This window comes from Podarcis filfolensis (genome assembly GCF_964270895.1).
Source record: "Podarcis filfolensis genome assembly, chromosome: 17".
Lineage (NCBI taxonomy): Eukaryota > Metazoa > Chordata > Lepidosauria > Squamata > Lacertidae > Podarcis > Podarcis filfolensis.
In genome coordinates, this window is record NC_139621.1 from 10817117 (window position 1) to 10835777 (window position 18661).

Here is an 18661-nt window from a genome sequence, read left to right on the forward strand (position 1 = left end):
GGACTTTCAGAAGGGCCTGCACAAGCAAGGCTAGTCAACCTTGCCAAGTTCCAGCTCCATCAGTCTAGGAAGAGGAGATAATACCTGGATCTGAGGAACTAATGAGAAATCCCAGCCCCGATGACTTGATTGTGACTGGCCCAAGCTCACCCAGTGATCTTCATGGCTGAGTGAGGATATAAACCCTGGTATCCCAGGCCCAGCCTGACTTTCAAACCACTACACCATACTGACTTAATTATGCTCCTCCTCTTTTGCCCCACGTATCCTTTCCTCTGATTCTGTACTGTTCATTGTCAAACAAACAAACAAGCACCTACAAACAGAGAATAAAACCTTTAAGGATGCACACAGTTTTCAGTTGTAGACTTTTATTTGGGCACAGAATAGGAATTGCTTCTCCAAGAATCTGCATAATGTGGACAGCTCTGCTCAATCTGCCAGCTCCACAAACATATTTTCTCGGTTCAGAGAAATCATGTAAACATGCAAATAAAAAATAGGATTTTTCACATACTAAAAATATAAAAATAAGAAACTTTCAAGGTAGCTCCAGTTTAACCATGAAGACAAGAATGACCATTGCAATAAAAAACGTCAGCTCCTCTGATTCTTTGCAAGCACTCATTGAATAGAAAGAGGTATTCGGTGCTGCAAATACCTAGAGTACTGTTCTGGAAAGAAAACTGGCACAGCTATGCAAGTAAGGCAACCAATCATTGAGAGACCTGGATCCAGGAGACACATGCTGGTTCACAGGTGCTGGGCTCCAAGTTGGATTTTGCTTGCTCGGTGACGCTGGCAGCACAACTGAATCCCTCTCACTCCAGGATAATTCCAACAGAGGCCAGGGCATCTATGGCCCACTGTGGGTAGCTGCTGATGTTGCCATACATGGTCTTCATGAAGTCCTGAACAAACTGTGGGAACCTCTGTTCAATGATACTCTCCCGGATTGAATGCATCAGGTTGAGCTGAAAAGAGGGGGAAAGACAGAGCCGCCATCTCTTTAGCAGATGCACTTCACACACCATGCATGTAAACGTCGGCACAACTAGTCCCGTGGAAGGCCCAACCACAATCAACAGGGGAAAACATACAACAAAGATGACATTGTAAACTCACGAGACTGAAGACTGAAGAGCTACCGAACAGCCTAGTTTTCCCAGCGTCTTAGAGAATCTTTCCCACCACCTACAAATGGTGCCAGGCTTTACTACCTAATAGAAGAAAGCCTTGAGGCTACAAAAGGTGCACAAGATGGACCAACCTGGTATGCAATATTATGCACAGTAACATGGTGCATGGCAGCTGTGTCACTCCGGAAGAGAGCATTCAAGAACGCTCGGCTGTACCTGTCAAGAGACAAAATAAGGAACAAGAGAATGCTCTTGTGAGCCAAGGCCTAAGGAAGGTCATCTACACACCAATGCTAGGAAGAATAAGAGGAAATCACCAAATCTTTCCTACCAAAGTAAAAGCTAACAGCTACCCACTTTGCCACAGGACAACAAAAGCAGCACTGGGAATTTCTCTCTGAATACCAATCTTTTGGAAATAGCTGCCAGCATTGTTGTGCTAGGGAGATAGTTTTCCTAGGTCCCACAATCCCTTGTTCTATAAAAGCCTTGATGTCTACAAAGGAGATTGTTGAGCAGTACATCTGGATTCAGCAGTTCATCAGAAGTGGGGGCATGTAAATATTGGAGTAGGCCAGGGAGAAATCCAAGAAACACTCAGGTAGAGAACAATAAAAGGCCTACGGTACTTTAAAGACAGACAAATATGTGTAGCATGAAGTTCATGGGCAAGGGCCTTGATGTGAGAAACCTCCTGGAGAATGTTAGCTCAGCCTTGTTAAGATCTTTTGAAAGAGGCAAGGGAGCAGTTCACACTTCCCCTGACAACCTTCACCTCCCTGAGAACAATCAGAGCCTCCTTGTCTCATGAAAGTGTATCTAGCTCATCAGCTTCATATGAGACTTCTGCAATAATTCTAACATAGCAACTAATAGAAATTAGGCTGCCTCTGCATTCTACGGTACAGACAAATTATGCCCAATTATCTATTCAGTCTCCTTCAGGAATGGTCTACCCAATTTTCTCCAGGCCATTTTATCCTCCCTGTGGGGTGGCCTAAGAAACACAATTAATGTATCCGAGCTGAGTGAGGATCTGAACTTAAGTTGCCCTGGATCTAATCTGATCCCCCGACTACGATACAGGAAGTGTTCAGGAATGAGCATGGAATAAAACTACTGCTTCTCTTTCTTTCCATAGTTAAGTAACAATGAAGTAGACGAAGATACCATACTCAAATATTTTCTTCTTTGAAAGCACTAAAAGGTGATTAAGGTGTGCCCAGAGGTCATTGATCCATGCTATTATCTTGGGTATATGCTATGAAAGGGATCTGACACAAACTTCTTAAAATGTATCAGAGGAGGTATCTTCTTATTCTTCGGCAATCACTCGTAGCCGAGCAAGATTGTCTTCCATAAGCAGGGTTTTAACAGTGAGTCCGTGGAGGTCAATTCTGGATCCACACATCCTTCCACAGTGGGGACATAGGTTTCCGGGTGGGAGTTGATCATAATGAGGGTTTGCCAAGCATGCCTTCCTCTTAGCCTATTTCTCCCTTTTGTCCTGAGTTCAAACGTCTTCAAAGCCCATGACACCTTTGGTAAAGGCTGTTCTCTAATTGGAGCACTCACAGGCCAGTGTTTCCCAGTTGTCTGTTTTTATACTACATTTATAAAGATGTGCCTTGATGTGCCTTTAAACCTCTTTTGTTGACCACTAACATTACGCTTTCCACTGTTAAGTTTGGAATAGAGTAGTTGCTTTGGAAGATGATAATCAGGCATCCACACAACATGATCAGTCCAATGAAGTTGATGTTGAAGAATCATTGTTTTGACGCTGGTGATCTTTGCTTCTTCCAATACACTGGCATTAGTTCGCCTGTCTTCCCAAGTGATATAATCTTATACTGGCTGTACTGGTTCACTTACACAACTGGTCATGGGCCAATATATTGTGATTCCCGCACCCATTCCTCCCATCCCTGTCAACCCAATGCCTGAGGATGACTGCTCTGCTCAGAGTTGCACTGACAAAACTCAGCAAGAAAGCTGCAGCACAGATATCTTTTCTACGTCTCTGCTTCCCTGACTCCACCTTTAAAAGTATACCTCTGCCTTCCAACAAAGGAAACTGTCTTTGCAAAGGGCAAATCTGTGAGTTTTTTAAAAAAACAACCACCATCCCTGAAGCTCACCAACCTCTGGCATGTGGGGCAATCACAGTTCTCATCAATGGGCCGAAAATCCTTGGCATATTGCTTGTTCTTCAGCTGCAGGGAGCCCCAGGGGACCAAGGCTGAACCAAAGCGCTGGAAGTTGAAAGTGTAAAGATGTCAGGAGATTCAGGGGAACACACACAGCACTCATCAGTCTTTCCAGGTTTAGTAGGGGTTTCAAAACACTTCACTGCTTTGAATAGTGCTCCCATCCCAGGTTATATGTTCTTCCACCGCGTGGTGAAGTGGCCCTCCTCCTCCCCCACCCCCTAGCCACTGGGCCCACTACCGGTTTCCCCCACAGCTGACACAGCTACTTACTGCAGTTCTCGTAGGGAAGACACAGTCAAACATATCGCAGCCCAGAGCCACACACACCACCAGGTCAGTAGCATAACTTCATGAGAAATGGAAAGAGACACATCAGGTGATGAAGATGCTGCAAGTGTACCCACCGTCTATGACACAGCCTGGCCCAATCAAGAATGCGCAGCCTTCTAATGGCAGAGATGAGAACATTTTCGTGGTAAGCTTGTGCCCAGAAATTGTCAGGGTGAGCACAACTGCCAAGGGAACTGACTTGAAACGGTCAAGTCATTCTGGTTGAAGGAGAAAGAGGGATGGTTGTAATAGTTTGAGAATATAGTACAGGCAACAACCATTTTGCAAAGGGGAACAGTTCCCAGCGTGTTGGCAGAGCACATATAAGCGCCCCCACCCCCGTTCCACCCTTTTAGTGACGTGTTTAGTGATGTTTGTGGATCACTTTCCGGTTTGGAGCCATGAATGCAATTGTGCATCATTCAGACGCATGTTAATTGGTCGTTTCTTCTAGCTGGTCACATTACCAGCAGCAATCCATTTTGACATGTTCCTGCTGGAGTCTAAAGGACAGTGATGTCCCAGGCACCAATATGCTTTGCCTAAAGTGTGTCATTTGCTCCTACCCCACTCCCATGAGATAGCGAGGTTTGTTCCTGGGGAGATGATTCGTACTGAGATCTACCATCCTCCAGAAGTGATCTTTGGCCTCACCACCACTCAGGCCCCCAATGGCAAAGCCCGGCACGTCTCGTTTAGTCATTTCTAGCCGAGAGGGAGGAGAAGAGAGAAACAGAGAGACAGAGAGAGGGGAAAGGGAGATAGCTGTAAGAATTGTGAACTTCTACTTCTAGGGAAGCATCATCCTAAGGAAACTCAGACAAGAATGCCAACAGACCACCCCCTCCACAGTTGTTGCTGTGAATGTTTAAAGTACTATTTATTTACTAGCAACCTCGAACCCAGTGCTGCTCAGGAATTCTGTACCATTTTTAAAAGTTCAATCCACCATCTTGATTCAAAATGGTCTCATATTGTATCGAAACATAGACAAAAACCTGTCCCTTGGTCTCAAGACCATGATGCAAAATCAAGTTACAATGTCTGAGAAGGTACCCAAATGTACAGTGAACAGACGAACAACTTTCCAAAATATATAGTAGATTCTCAGCTTGGGAAATAAGCCACAAATCCACTATCTTCTTCCTTTTCCAAATGAATGACGAAAATATAAAAGCGGTTCTTGGAATTGTTGTATTTGTAGAAAATTATCCTAGCCTGAGGCTCCTAGAACACTACATAAGTTATAATAGGAATAAGGAATACTACATATGAACCCTTCTGCAATTCCCCTGGTGTCTTTTTAGGCTTTTATAAACAAAGCAACTGATCATTCTTAGGAGGAAAGGCCATATTTAATATTTCCTCTTCCATTTCTTACTGTTAACACCACACCAGAACCAAAATAGCCTAAACAAGCATGTGAGCAATTTTGTCATGAATTTACAATCTCCACTGCGAGTGAAACTTTACCTAATTAGCCGATCAATTAATGTCTGCAACTCTGGCTTGCAACTTTAGCAATCAGTGACTGAAGCTTTTCTTGCATTGGTAGACTTGTGGCCAGAAACTGAAACACCTCAGGGCTGGGAAACTGAGATCAACAGAAGGTGACCGCCCTCATGAGACTCCCTGCGGATATGAATTTCAGCAAAACTCTCTTTGGTCTTGCCCTGAAATATGAATAGCTTCAAACTGGGACCAGAAGTTGTTTGTGGACAAAGCCCATTAAAAAAAAATATGAATTTACCTTCCAGACACTTAGATCGGAGGGAAGGATCCAGTCCACCCTGGATAATAGCAAATAAATTCTGCTGGCCAGGCTTGGTATGTGCTGCAATACATCTGTCCAGCCAGCGAATGGACCTGCAACAGACAGATCTCCTGGTCAGTTAAGAAAAGGTAGCATTTGTCATATCATTCCACAGTCAGACATTACGTTACTCAGGGAGTTGCAAATGTAGGTGCATCAAACGTCCAGCATTAGTCATTCCAGAGGAGGCACCACAGCTCATTGTTTCTTATCACCCCTCAAGCATGCACTCCAAGTTGGCAGCTCAGCAGAGAGGCAATGAGCCATGCTGACTTGAAATCCCACAATCTGGACTTGTAGTCTTATCCTTGGATAAGTGCAGTAGCTGATTTGGGGTTTTTTTGGGGGGGGGGATACAGGGCTTAACCTAGCACAAATTTGACATTAACTCAGATGACTTCTACCTGCGCAGAATGAAGTTTGTGTTTAAAACAAATCAAAGGAACTTTTACAGTCATATGACATTTGTATAATTTCATCTACTCATGCTTAACATACAGAATTGAGATGCTTCACTGGTAGTAAACAAAGATTCCATGCCTAGACAAGCAAGGCAGGCCAAAAGACTGTGTGAGTAAGCACCACAGAAGTCAGTGGTGCAGAGAAGCTGAGTTGGGATGAACAGGCAGATCGACACAACACACAAAGCAAACCTGAACATGGCTTCTTCTACCCGGGGGCCGCTAACTGTGCTGCTGACCACATCATCTAACTGCATCATGATGTCAGAGCCTAAGGAAGAAAAATGCAATGTATGTCAGCAAAAGCAGATGAGATCAGTCCACACCACAGATTTCAAATTTATTAATTTAAAACAAGACATTCTCTCAATTTTTGTCCTAAAGGCTAATTAAAATATTTAACACAGAAGTAGCATAGAGCCAATTGTCCAACCGGCTGTCCCACTGTACTTTTACTAAAAATAAACAAGCTCATCTCAGTTAACACTGAGCAGAGGCAGGCATCTCTAAGATATTAGTGAAAATTTCGTAATACTGTAAACTCAAACACTTCTTAATACTCAAAGAAACTAAGGTACTTTTCTTTTAGGAAAGCCAATTGTATACAAATTGGTTTTTTTAATTTCAATGAATTTAAAAATAATTCAGGAATTTAGGGTCTTTTTTCATCTACTTCTATTTCAGAAAAGTCTTAAGTAGATGTTAAAATTCTGAAAATCAGTACAAGCGGCTCTACATTTTGCTAACTGAAAAGCCTCCCTGCCTCTCTCTCTCCCAACAGGATTTTTAAAAACCCTTGATATGGTATGGTGCTGTTCTATAGAACTGGGATGAAGTTAACCATAATAGTTTTTTTGAGATCCCTGCTCCACTTTCTGACCTCCACCCAGTAGTAAATGCCAGGATGGAGCTAAAGAAGGCGCTCAGAATCATCTCATTATTTACTACTTATGGATTTCTGATTTCTGGGCTCTTTAGGTGAATTTTAATAGCCCATTGTGGATTATTACCCAAAGTTACTCAGGTCACAAAATGCTTTCATCTCATTGGTGCCTCATTTGAGATCTTCAGTGAAGATTCACCATTAACTCAAACAGAAGGGTCACCACCAGAGTGACTGACTGGTTGCCTCCCTCTGAAGTTCTATGTCTATGTGGAATTTCAAAGCAGGGAAACAGCTGTGGCGGGAGAAGAATGTCCGTGGTATGAAGCACCAGTCAATTCAGCAGTTGGCATTATGCAAGACAGAATAGTTACCAAGAGCATTTTGTATTTCGATGGATTTCTCTGGAGTCAGCAGAATCTCCTTGCCATCATAAGGAGAACGGAAGCACACTCCCTCCTCTGTCACCTTAGACAGCTCCACCAGAGAGACCATCTGGAACCCACCGCTGTCCTGCAGGAAAACAGTGACACTATGAACAGACCTGAAATAAGCAAAATTATTCTGTTCTGGTGCTCTGCTCCCATAATTGCCAGAAGAGCGAAGCGTTCATTTGACTACAAAGGCCTGAGAAGAACTGGGATGGATTAAAGAAAAAACCCTTTGTGCTTCAGCTATAGTTATTTAGTGTTCTGAACTTCTGTGTTTGAACACATCCTTTCAACACTCCAGCAGCAACTGGTACACTCACTTCTATTCCTGGTGAGGTGAACAGTTCAAAACAATTTGTGCAAAACCACACAGAGAATCTGTGGCAGAAAAAGAGTCACTGCTTTCTCCCAACAAGAAGCTCAGGCAGCAGCATATATTGCTCACTAGAAGAATGAATAAGTGAAGAACATTCCTTTTCTCTCAATCTCTCCAGCTATGGAAAATATTCAAAATGAAAGTGTATCTGCTTTGCGTGTTCTAAACTAACATTCAACTGAGCAGCGAGTCTCCCAAGTGCTTGAAGTGTTTCTGTAAGACATGTGCCCCAGCTGCCACAATGCCTAGATTCCTGCCATCTCTCATTAGCCATGGCTTCTTATTTTTGCCAACAGCCGATGGTTGGTTTTCCAGTGGCAAGTGCTTTAATTAGTCCCTTCAATACTCACCGTGAGCAGGTTTCGTGACCAGTTCATAAAGCCATGGAGCCCATTGGCTTTTTGGATAAGCTCTGGTCCCTAGAGAAGGTATAAAAGGTTATAATCAGTGCCTAACATAGCTAGTGCCAAAGACCCCCACCACTGATGCCAGGCATTGAAACTTTCCTCTCATAATCTGGCATATGACCAAGCTAAAAACAGCAACAGCACAAGGTCAGACCCTTAACATTCAGACACTGTGCCTGCAGCAATATTCAGAGCAGGATGCTCCCAACAAAAGGGCACATAGGGGAGAACAAACCAAAATACAGGAGAGATGCTGCAATAAATTGGCTATCAGATTACACCATGAATCAGAAAGTGCTTGGTTGGAATCTCACATCTGCTTTTCTTTCTCTCTTTGTAGCTACCCATCTGCAATGTGTAGATATCACCTAACAGGGCTGTCGAAGGAATACAATAAGACCAAGTGTGTGCAGTATTTTTAAAACCTAAAATACCATGTAAACATTAATTATCTTCCTTCTCATTTGTTCTGCAAGACCTTCTCCGTTTTGCTTTTGGCTCGAGCGTGAAAAAGGAGTATCTGAAAAGAGAGCTGAGAAAAGGGTATCCTTTGGCTTGTTCCAACCCTGGAATCTCACTTGCCTGGCTTCCAAGGAGAGCAGGAACCACCTCAGCAAACATCCCTCAGTATAGGCCTGTACTCTGTACTAGATTTCTTAAAAACCGGTACCGTGGCCAAGCTTACGCAAAAGGTTTGTCCTTTGGGGCTCTGATTACTTAATACTAAGAGAAAGACATGCTCAGAGCTATTCCTGTATTGAACGAAGCATTGTGTCTGCTGATTAACAGAGAGTGTCAAAGAAATAAGAAAAAATGAGAAGGTATCTCACAGTCCTGTTGGATTCTATTGACCAGATTTATTGGTTCAGATAAAAACCATTTTTGAATTTGGAATAGCTTAGAAATGATAACTACTCATAGAAATAAAAGACTTCAATAAAGCTGTGGCTAGACACCAGCACGTCTGTCCCCATATAAAAGGCAGCAGTAGAGAACAAAATTCATGCTCTTTTTAATCCAAGTATTCTTCTGTGTGAAGCTTTTTAATTTAAACATCTAAAAAACAACCCTACCTATGCAGATTTCCAATGCTCATGCATTATTGCAAGGCTGTGGGGAGCTGAAGTTCAATGGTTCACAACAACCCTGCAATATAGTCCCATGTTTATATCAACATTGCAAATCAAAGCTGGGCATGTACAAGGCTGGTTTGGATTCTGAAGCCAAAAACTTCCCAAACAAAAAACACCTCTCAGGCTTTAGGAACGGCCAACCTACTTAAAACTTCCAGGCTTCTCTGTTCAGTCTGGTGGGAATTTGCAGGCTCAAAAACATTTGCAGATTTAAAAACATCCACTTTTCCCTCTGGCAGCTGTAAATCTCTGGGACAAGTAACTTTTTAAATATTCATCTCGGCCCAGAAAGAAACACAACCAAAATCCTCCTCCTCATTTGACCCTCAACTTTTGTTACTTATAACTTAAAACATTCCAATCATTTCTATAACAGCATAGAATAGCAACTAATAAAACGAATTTCAATAGTGACAAATGTAAGGTTCAATACTTAGGCAACAAGAACCAGCTGCTGCACAAATATAAGATGGGGGACACCTGGCTTGCCAGTACTGAAAGGACCTAGGGCTCTTAGTAGAACACAAGCTTAACATGAATCATTAGTGTGATGCCGCAGAAAAAAACGCTAATGCTATTGTAAGGCTTCATCAACAGTGTCACGATCAAGGGAAGGAATAGTACCTTTCTATTCTGCCTTTGCCAGACTACATCTGGAGTACTGAGTCCAGTTCTGGGTGCCACAGTTTAAGAAGGATATTGACAAGCTGGAATGTATGCAAAGGAGGGCAACCAAGATGATAAACAGGGTGTGGAAACCAAGCCTTATGGGGATGGGTTGAAGGAGTATGTTTAGTGGAGTTATGAAAACCACCTTCAACCGCCTAAAGGGCTGTCCTATGGAAGATAGAGCAAGCTTGTTTTCTTCTGCTCTGGAGGCTAGAACCCGAACCAGTGGTTTCAAATTATAAGAAAGGAGATTCTGACTGAACATCAGAAAGAACTTTCTGACAGTCAAGAGCTGCTTGACAGTGGAAGGAACTCCTGCAGGGGGTAGTGGACTGTCATTCTTTGGAGGTTTTTAAGCAGAGACTGGATTGGCACCTGTCTTGTATGATTAAGCTAAGATTCCTGCGTTGCAGGGGGCTGAAATAGAGGACCCTTGGGGTCTCTTCCAACTCTACAATTCCACGATTCTCTGTTATCAGCAACTGTTACGGCCGTGTGTTTTGCACTTACAAAATATTTGTTTTGAAACTCTTAATTCTAATAAACGGCTCAGGACCACAATAGCTGAAGGACCGCCTCTTTCCATATGAACCTACCCAGAATCTGAGATCATCTTCTGAGGCCCTCCTTCATATGACTCCTCCTCAAGAGGTCCAGAGGGTGGCAACACGAGAATGGGCCTTTTCTGCAGTGGCTCCCTGCCTGTGGATGCTCTCGCCAGGGAAGTTCATCTAACGCTTTCATTATACACCTTTAGGCGCCAGGCGAAAACGTTCCTTTTTAACCAGGCCTTTGGTTGACCTGATGGACAACCTATACCATTTCAAAATGTGGCTCTTTTTTGGGAGGGTGTTATTGGGTTATTGTTTTTATTTTTATTTTATATAATGTATTGTGATATTTTCTGTGAGCCACCCTGAGACCTCTGGGTACAGTGGTACCTCGGGTTAAGTATTTAATTCGTTCCGGAGGTCTGTTCTTAACCTGAAACTGTTCTTGACCTGAAGCACCACTTTAGCTAATGAGGCCTCCTGCTGCCGCTGCACTGCCGGAGCACGATTTCTGTTCTCATCCTGAAGCAAAGTTCTTAACCCGAGGTACTATTTCTGGGTTAGCGGAGTCTGTAACCTGAAACGTCTGAATCCTGAAGCGTCTGTAACCCGAGGTGCCACTGTATAGGGAGGTATATAAATTCAATAAATAATAAAAATAATAAAAAGTATCTATTTTTTAAATAAAAAAAACCCCAAATATAGCAATCACTGTAATTAAACTGAATATTGGGTTTCTTCCCCCCTGAAAATAGGATGGGGGTGGGAGAGAGAATTCCACTGAGAGTAGGAAACGTCCCCACCGTCTCTAGTAGAAATACAGTAAATGGCAAGTCAAGGTTTTGGGAGGGGGATGTTGAGGTGGGGGGGTCGTCTTACTCACGGGGCGCATGCCCAGATGGTAGGTGTTCCCCAAGCACAGGCGGCACCCGAGCGCGTCCAGCTGCGTAGCGGTGAGGCCCTTCATGGTTCCCTGAGTACCGACTGGCATGAAGACCGGGCAGTTGACGGAGCCGTGCGGCAGCCGCAGCTCGCACGCGCGGGCCTTGCTTCGCCCGCATTCCGCCACCACGCGCAGAGACAAGGCCGGCGCCGCCGCCATGGCAACCGAGCCGCCCTCTTCCCGCGCCAACGCGGCCTGTCATGTGACGCGGCGTTTTGAGAGGCGGGGCTAAAGGATGAGTTTGTAACCCTTCTACGTACCCGGACGTTTAGAGATACAAAGGCTCTCGGTTTCTGAGGGGCCCGACGCTGTTCATTGGACTCTTCGCAGCGCCCGCCCCTTGACGCCGGAACGTTATTGGCCGCGCCTGCATTAATGCCCCTAGAGATACGGAAACTCAGAGGGTAGAGGTGGATAACTGCGGAGGCAAGTCTGTAGGAGCCAGTGGCAGCAAAAAACAACAACGAACAGGCCCGACTGATATCTTTAGATTGCCAAAGATTTGTGGTATATAAACATATAAATAAGAAGAACAAAAATAAGAACCGCTAAAAACATAGAATGTACAGTATATATATATATATGTGTGTGTGTGTGTGTGTGTGTGTGTGTGTTATTATCGTTATAACAATAATCGCTTAAAACATACAGTATAATATATCTATAATCTATTAAAATATTAGTTAATTGATTTTATTAATTAGTTATATTAAATGTTTAAAAATATATGCACAATCAATAATAGTAGTAATAATTTTATTATTTATACCCCGCCCATCTGACTGTGTTTCTACACAAACCATACAAAGAATTACAATGAAAACACAACGGCCCCAGCCCTTTCAAAGGTGACAAAAGAGGATGCAAATTTGTAAGCCAATTTGTGATTCATTTGCACGAAAAGCGGCACAGAAATAGAATCAATCAATCAATCAATCAATTTGCATAAAATTTCCTTATTTACACATATTGATGCGTTACTATAATTTACATGGAAATACCCTACATCTCACTAAAGTGGAGGGACATGTGAACAGTTGAAAGAGGACACATTTGCCAACTTCTACTTTTAACTATGGATCGCTATGACAACTCTCATTTTATGTACCCATGAAGAAGAAGATGTGTCCTGGAAAAAGAGGACGTATGGCAAACATAAATTCCTGCTCAGTCTGCCATCTAGCTGCTGATGACGAGCAATTTCAAGGCCTCCGCTCTCCTTGTTTAAGCTTCTTTACCTTTAAACCAAACTTAAACTGAATAGCTCTTCAAACAGAAGATTGTACTTCAAAGAGAGAACTGGAAAATAGAGCACACAAGCCATCCGACTAAGAGTGTGCCCCTCATAATAATAATAATAATAATAATAATAATAATAATAATTTATTATCATCATCATTTTCTGTATGCACAGTTTTTCATCTAGGCAAGCAAGAGGCACTCAGAGTTACATTTCAGACAGGAGAGAAATCACTTGAGAAGAGTGTAAAGCAGGATTGGTGAGAGATGTGCCTGGGAACAGTCCCGAGGGCCAAGTAGAGGCATGAAGGGCCACATTCCCCACTCACCAGCCCTGAGGTCACTACCCCTGATTTATATGAATCCAACCATCTGAGTGACCTTGTGAAAGTGACATGTAGAATAGGCCCCCCCCAAAACTTTTCTGAACAGTGGGAACATCTGAAATCTTGAAAAAGTATTGTAGGCAACACCACAACATTGCTGCTATGCAGGCAACAGTAGTCACAAAATGGCTGCTGTGGGGTTGTAGGCAATTACAAAATTTACTACTGTGACAGAGCCCTTATTCCACACAAGGGAGACAGGTGGCTGATTTTTCCATGAAACTGAATATCAGACAGAGGCTGGCTAAGCCCAAATAACAAAACATCCATTTCACGCAAGTGAACTGCTCTGCTATCCATTTCATTGCTGCTTTAACAAAATAACACTGATTTCACCTAATGTTTTGGAGAGGGTAAATTTTTAGCAAAGTGCACAAAAGTACGTCAAATGTTATGCAGATGTTGTGGTAATACAGCATTGGTTTTAAAAAACTTGGAATGGTGTCGGGGGGTAAGGTTATTGGTTTGTTTCGTTGTCTTATGATGTATTTTGTCTTCTCATTTTGTTGTTGTTGTTATGAACGGCCCTGGCATCTTTGAACATTAACAGAGATCTTTTAAGAATCCGACACCCGCCCCCCTTCTCTGTGACTATTATGTGTTTTTTGTTTGTTTGTTTTTCAGTATGTTTTCAGTATGTTTTACTACTTCTGTGTCGTGTGTTTCTCTTCTCTCTCTCCCACCCACCTTGGCCGAGTGGGAAATACATATGGTAGCTGTTCATCTGCATAGCAGCTATGTATCTCCACTCCCATTATAATTGGCATATAGGACTGCTTGGTAAGTGTACATAATGGAAAATAAGAAGGGAATAATGACTCAGCTGTATCCAGCAACATAACTGTGCAACTGTAACAACTTCCACTAGTGCAGGGGAATTTATCCCACCTGTGCACCACGCCCAAAATCAGCTCTGGGGTCACCCCCACTTTGTGGCAGATTTGGTGGGTGTGGGTGGTGCCCAGTGACTGGGGAGTTTCTATTATGCAAGCAGAAATTGTCCTCCTTGCGCAATGTCTTGGTTGCATTCAGCCCACTTAGCACCCTGCCCAAGAGTCAACACAGAGCAATATAAAAGAAAGATTGGAAACTTCTTGATTTGCCAGAAATGTATGCTCAGCTTGAAGGCTTTTTGTGCTGCCATGTATTGGATGTCAAACTTTTAGAAACAAACAAATAATCAAAGAAACAAAAACACATGCCTCATGATACTTACAAAAGATTGTCACAGAAACTGGGAATGGTTTTGTGGTTGATTCTGATAAATGATATATGTAAATGCTTTTGTCTCAGGTAGTCACAAGTAAATCAGTAACTGAACACAGCAAAACTATATTTATATGGGGTTTTTACAAGAGAGCAAGTAACCGCACCCTTTCATCTGCTCATTAAATTTCAAAATGCTTGCAAAGAAATGGACTTTGCTCACACTGTATCAGGTCCATTCTTTTCTCAGTTCATAATATGTTATACTGTAAAGAGGAGTCTGAATTAATCTACTTGAGATGTTGCAGCCATTACTAGAATGCATATGTTCCACATTTTCCACATACCACACCAGCCCCATATTTTGTACCTGTTTGTTCTGTGTTTTTTCATGTATTTTTTTTTAAAGGTGATAATGATACACATTTTGTTATTGTGCTATGTACTACTGCTTGTACTATTTTGTAGCTTCACTATAGTATCACGGTCATAAAACGCCCAAATTTTTGCAAGTTTGCTATCCTTTACTGTAACCTTTCACCAGTAGAAGTGGCTTCTTGGATCCATCAGTCTCATTCCTGATTCTCCATTTTGTGGCCATCAGCAAGCAGTGGAAAAGGCAAGCATTTATAGCATGACCCGCTGCAAAATGCATAAATGCAGAAGCAAAGATGTATAGTTGTGTTGCCATGCAATTGTTAAGTACCACGGAGTATAGTACTTTTAATATTTTTATCCCACTACCCTCCACCCCTTGCTGTGGTGCAGCTGTGTAGTGCATTATTTTGAAAATGTTCAATTGTAGTGTCTCATGAAGGCACTGTAGGATATTTCTGGGTGGCCAGGGTGGTGATAAGACACAACTTTTAATGGGTAAATGTTTAAGAAGCAGACCATGTATCTCAGTATCATTGTTACAACCGCAGCTGATAAAAAGTGTACATGCACCTTGCTCCTCTCCTCTATATTGTGCAGCGAAAAGACCTGTTATCCTGGGGATAGAAGCAGCCCCAGTGTGATTGCATTTGTCCCTGGACCCCTAATTGGGAACCAGTGGTCTAGAGAAACTACAGAGATCTGTAGAATGGTAAAATATGTATGAAAAAAACCTTACAATGCTGGTATGCCTACAGCAGGTGCAGACAGAATAAATTAAATTACTGAAGTGAGAATTCAGAGGTTGTGGATAATTGGATTCTTGTGACTATATGAAGGCAGAGTGATAAGACCAACTTATTAGGTAATGTAACGTTTTTTAAAGAACAAGTTTTTGTATCGGGGAGAAATGTAAAATAACAGCAAAAAATCGAAACTGTTTAGTAGCAATTTTGAGATAACTTGTAGTAAGAATTGTACAGTTTTAAACTGACTTTTAATATGTTACAAAATTTGCAGTACTAAAATAGAACAAATTATTTCAGTGGCAAGTTGCATAGGAACACATATGGGTTAAAGTGCAACTGGATGGGAATGTTTTCCTGGTTCTGAACCTGTGACTGCTCATGAGGAGCGGAAGCACTGCACTTATTTGGAACTCTTGATCTTATCCCCCACCCCTGCTGCCATCAAGTATTGATCGCAGTACTCACTTCCTGGTGAGTGTGCCTATAGCACTTGAGTGTGACAGTACAATCCTATGCAGACTAACATGGGAGTAAGGCCTACTCCCTGGTGCCACACTGTTTTTATTGTAATTATCTGCTTGTTTTTAAATAAGTGTTAGGGTATATATCAGCCATGTCCAACCAGTTGATCGTGATCTACTGGTCGATCTCGGGGTGTCCCTGGTCGATCCCTGTCAACCGCGTGATCCTGGTTGATCTCCACCCCCCAAAAAAAGCCCAACAACTTTGGGTAGATCACTGCCAGGTTTTTTTTATAGTGGGAATAGATTGCAGACTCTTGGGAGTTGGACATGCCTGGTATACATAGAATCAAAAATTGTAGAGTGGGAAGGAAGCCTGCGGGGGGGGGGGGCGTCATCTGGTCCAACCCCTGCAATGTAGGAATCCTTTGCCCAACATGGGGCAAATAAATATGTAGCAATAGCAACGCAGTGGAATTTACTACCGAGTACGCGGGTGGCGCTGTGGGTTAAACCACAGAGCCTAGGGCTTGCCGATCAGAAGGTTGGCGGTTCAAATCCCCGCGACGCGGTGAGCTCCCGTCGCTCGGTCCCTGCTCCTGCCAACCTAGCAGTTTGAAATCACGTCAAAGTGCAAGTAGATAAATAGGTACCGCTCCAGCGGGAAGGTAAACGGCGTTTCCGTGCGCTGCTCTGGTTCGCCAGAAGCGGCTTAGTCATGCTGGACACATGACCTGGAAGCTGTACGCCGGCTCCCTCGGCCAATAAAGCGAGATGAGCGGCGCAACCCCAGAGTCGGCCACAACTGGATCTAATGGTCAGGGGTCCCTTTACCTTTAAATAAGAATAGAATTGCACTGAATCTGATTATTCTCTACAATTATTCTACAATATTGCAGCCTTTAATGCTCATAGCTGAATGGAAACTTTCTGAATCACAGAATGTTTTGAATTGACAAGAATACTTTTTAAAATAAGAAAAGAAAATCTGGGAAATTCTGGTTTTCTGTTTTTTAAAAAAGTATTGCAAATGAAAATGCACAAATTCCTCGCAAGATGCCCTCGTCAGCTGCAGCCACCAGAAAGGTAGAATAATGTCTGCCAGGTAAAATCATTTCCCCCTGGAAGGTGTGAAAAAGATTTGGGGATCTGCGATTTCTGTAGAGGTAAGAGAAAGCTGAGGTACCTTTCGATCTGTTTTAGTATTTTAATTTTTGTATGTTTTAAAGTATGGCTGCAAAACATTTTCCCCTTGGCTTTATTGTTTTATCCCCTTTTGAGGTTTTCTTCACTCAAGCGGTATATACATTTTACTACAAAATGAATGAATGAATATGAGCAGGGACCAATAATTGTTTAGCGGCAAAAGAAGGACCGAGGTGGAAAAATACACATTTCATCTCATTGTTCATGCCCCTTAAAAAGGAAGAAGAAAAGTTCTCTTTACTGGTGCGATTGGCTTATTCACAGAGTGTGACGCAAACACTGGCCAATAAAAAGCGAATGTAGTGAGGCAGGTGGCCCGGTTCTTTTGACAGCTTATTCGTTTCTTTAAGTGATGGACAGGAAACATGACCAGTAAAAAGAAAAAAAGCAACTAGTGAGCTGCGGGGCGGGGACCGAGCTCCTGAGGTCTCCATTGGTTGTGAGGAGAGCAGAGGCGGGCGCCGAATGACAGGGAAGGCTACCAGTTAGAACACCGACCGGAAATGGGCGGAGCGGGCCAACGCTGCCCCTACCACTGCCCGCGGGCGACGGTTTTGCTTTTCTTATTGGTCCTGACCGAAGAATGACAGGCCCTCCGAGCAATAGCCGGCAATGGCCGGCAGAAATAGGGCGGGGCGGGGCGTCGCCTCGCCGAGGCCGGATGAGGAGAATCCGAGGGGGGAAGTTTTGGTGGTTGTTGCCTGGGGTTGTGAGAGGAAGCGGGGAGGTGCGCGCGCCGGGGGGAGGAGGAGGGGATCTGTCCCCCTCCCACCTTAGGCCGTTGCTATGGGCAACCGAGGAATGGAGGAGCTCATCCCGCTGGTGAACAAGCTGCAGGACGCCTTCAGCTCTATCGGGCAGAGCTGCCACCTCGACCTGCCGCAGATCGCCGTGGTGGGCGGCCAGAGCGCGGGCAAGAGCTCCGTCCTCGAGAACTTCGTCGGCCGGTCAGTCAGTCAGTCAGTGAATCGTGCGTGTGGGGGGAGGGGGGCTTTGCGGGGAGGAAGAGAGGGAAACGCAAACTGCGCAAGGGAGGCTCCCTAAGGCAGACCGGCGGCGCGCGGCGCAGTTTGCGGAAATGAGTTCCGAGAATGCCGGGCTCGCGCTCTCCTCAGCTCGCTGCTGCCGTAGAGGCGGCCTCGGCCCGGGAAGAGCCGCCGCCGCCCGCCCGCCAAAAACCAGCCCCTCTCCGCTGGTGAGGCGAAGCGGAGAGGAAAGGGTCTCTTCCCCGCTCCGAGACCCCTCTCTGCCCCATGGAGCCGAAAGGGGTCGCGCGCGGGACTGGCCCTCGTGAAAGGTGGCTTTGCGACTGGCGCCATGGCCGGCGTGTGGGCCACCTGCCTTCTCGCCTCCCGCTCTGCTGGGCGAGTGTGGGGAGGGGTCATACCCGCGAGGCCTCGCGCTGCCCTTCGCCCCACACACCTTTCCGGGTTGTCCCGGGTAAACTCTGTCGCCTGTGCTCCGGTGACCTCTATGGGGAAGCTTGCCTGCTCTTAATGGGGTTACACTCCCTCTAAAGGAGCAGGTACACAGCTCGGGGGTTTTTCTGGGTCCTTTGCTGTCGATTTCGAGACTCAGGTGGTCTCGGTGCCTTCCATCAGCTTCGGGTGGAGGCCCAGCAGTGCCCCTGGATCTGGACAGGGATAGCCTAACTTCTATCGTTTATTCTGTGGTAACCTCCAGGTTAGAT

At 44.1% G+C, this 18661-nt stretch overlaps 2 protein-coding genes across 15 annotated transcripts in view; one reads left to right on the forward strand and one right to left on the reverse strand.

The window, feature by feature from the left end:
• Positions 1 to 354: 354 nt before the first annotated feature.
• Positions 355 to 11659, reverse strand: QTRT1 (queuine tRNA-ribosyltransferase catalytic subunit 1). Its single transcript, XM_083592546.1, has 10 exons — positions 11290 to 11659; positions 7997 to 8065; positions 7214 to 7352; positions 6149 to 6227; positions 5433 to 5548; positions 4249 to 4387; positions 3623 to 3698; positions 3285 to 3394; positions 1271 to 1355; positions 355 to 974 (listed from the first exon to the last, which is right to left on the reverse strand). The coding sequence occupies exons 1-10, from the start codon at positions 11506 to 11508 to the stop codon at positions 822 to 824; spliced, it is 1185 nt and encodes a 394-aa protein (XP_083448672.1). The 5' UTR covers positions 11509 to 11659; the 3' UTR covers positions 355 to 821.
• Positions 11660 to 17603: 5944 nt separating this feature from the next.
• Positions 17604 to 18661, forward strand: part of DNM2 (dynamin 2) — a 62849-nt gene continuing 61791 nt past the window's right edge. For 10 of the 14 annotated variants that reach the window (XM_083593144.1, XM_083593132.1, XM_083593131.1 and 7 more), the window contains exon 1: positions 17605 to 17918. In XM_083593144.1, the coding sequence (XP_083449270.1) occupies positions 17758 to 17918 (161 nt within the window). In that variant the 5' untranslated portion in view covers positions 17605 to 17757. Of the gene's footprint in view, positions 17919 to 18661 lie in introns of all 14 variants that reach the window. The other 4 variants (XM_083593134.1, XM_083593135.1, XM_083593136.1 and 1 more) reach the window with 2 other exon arrangements.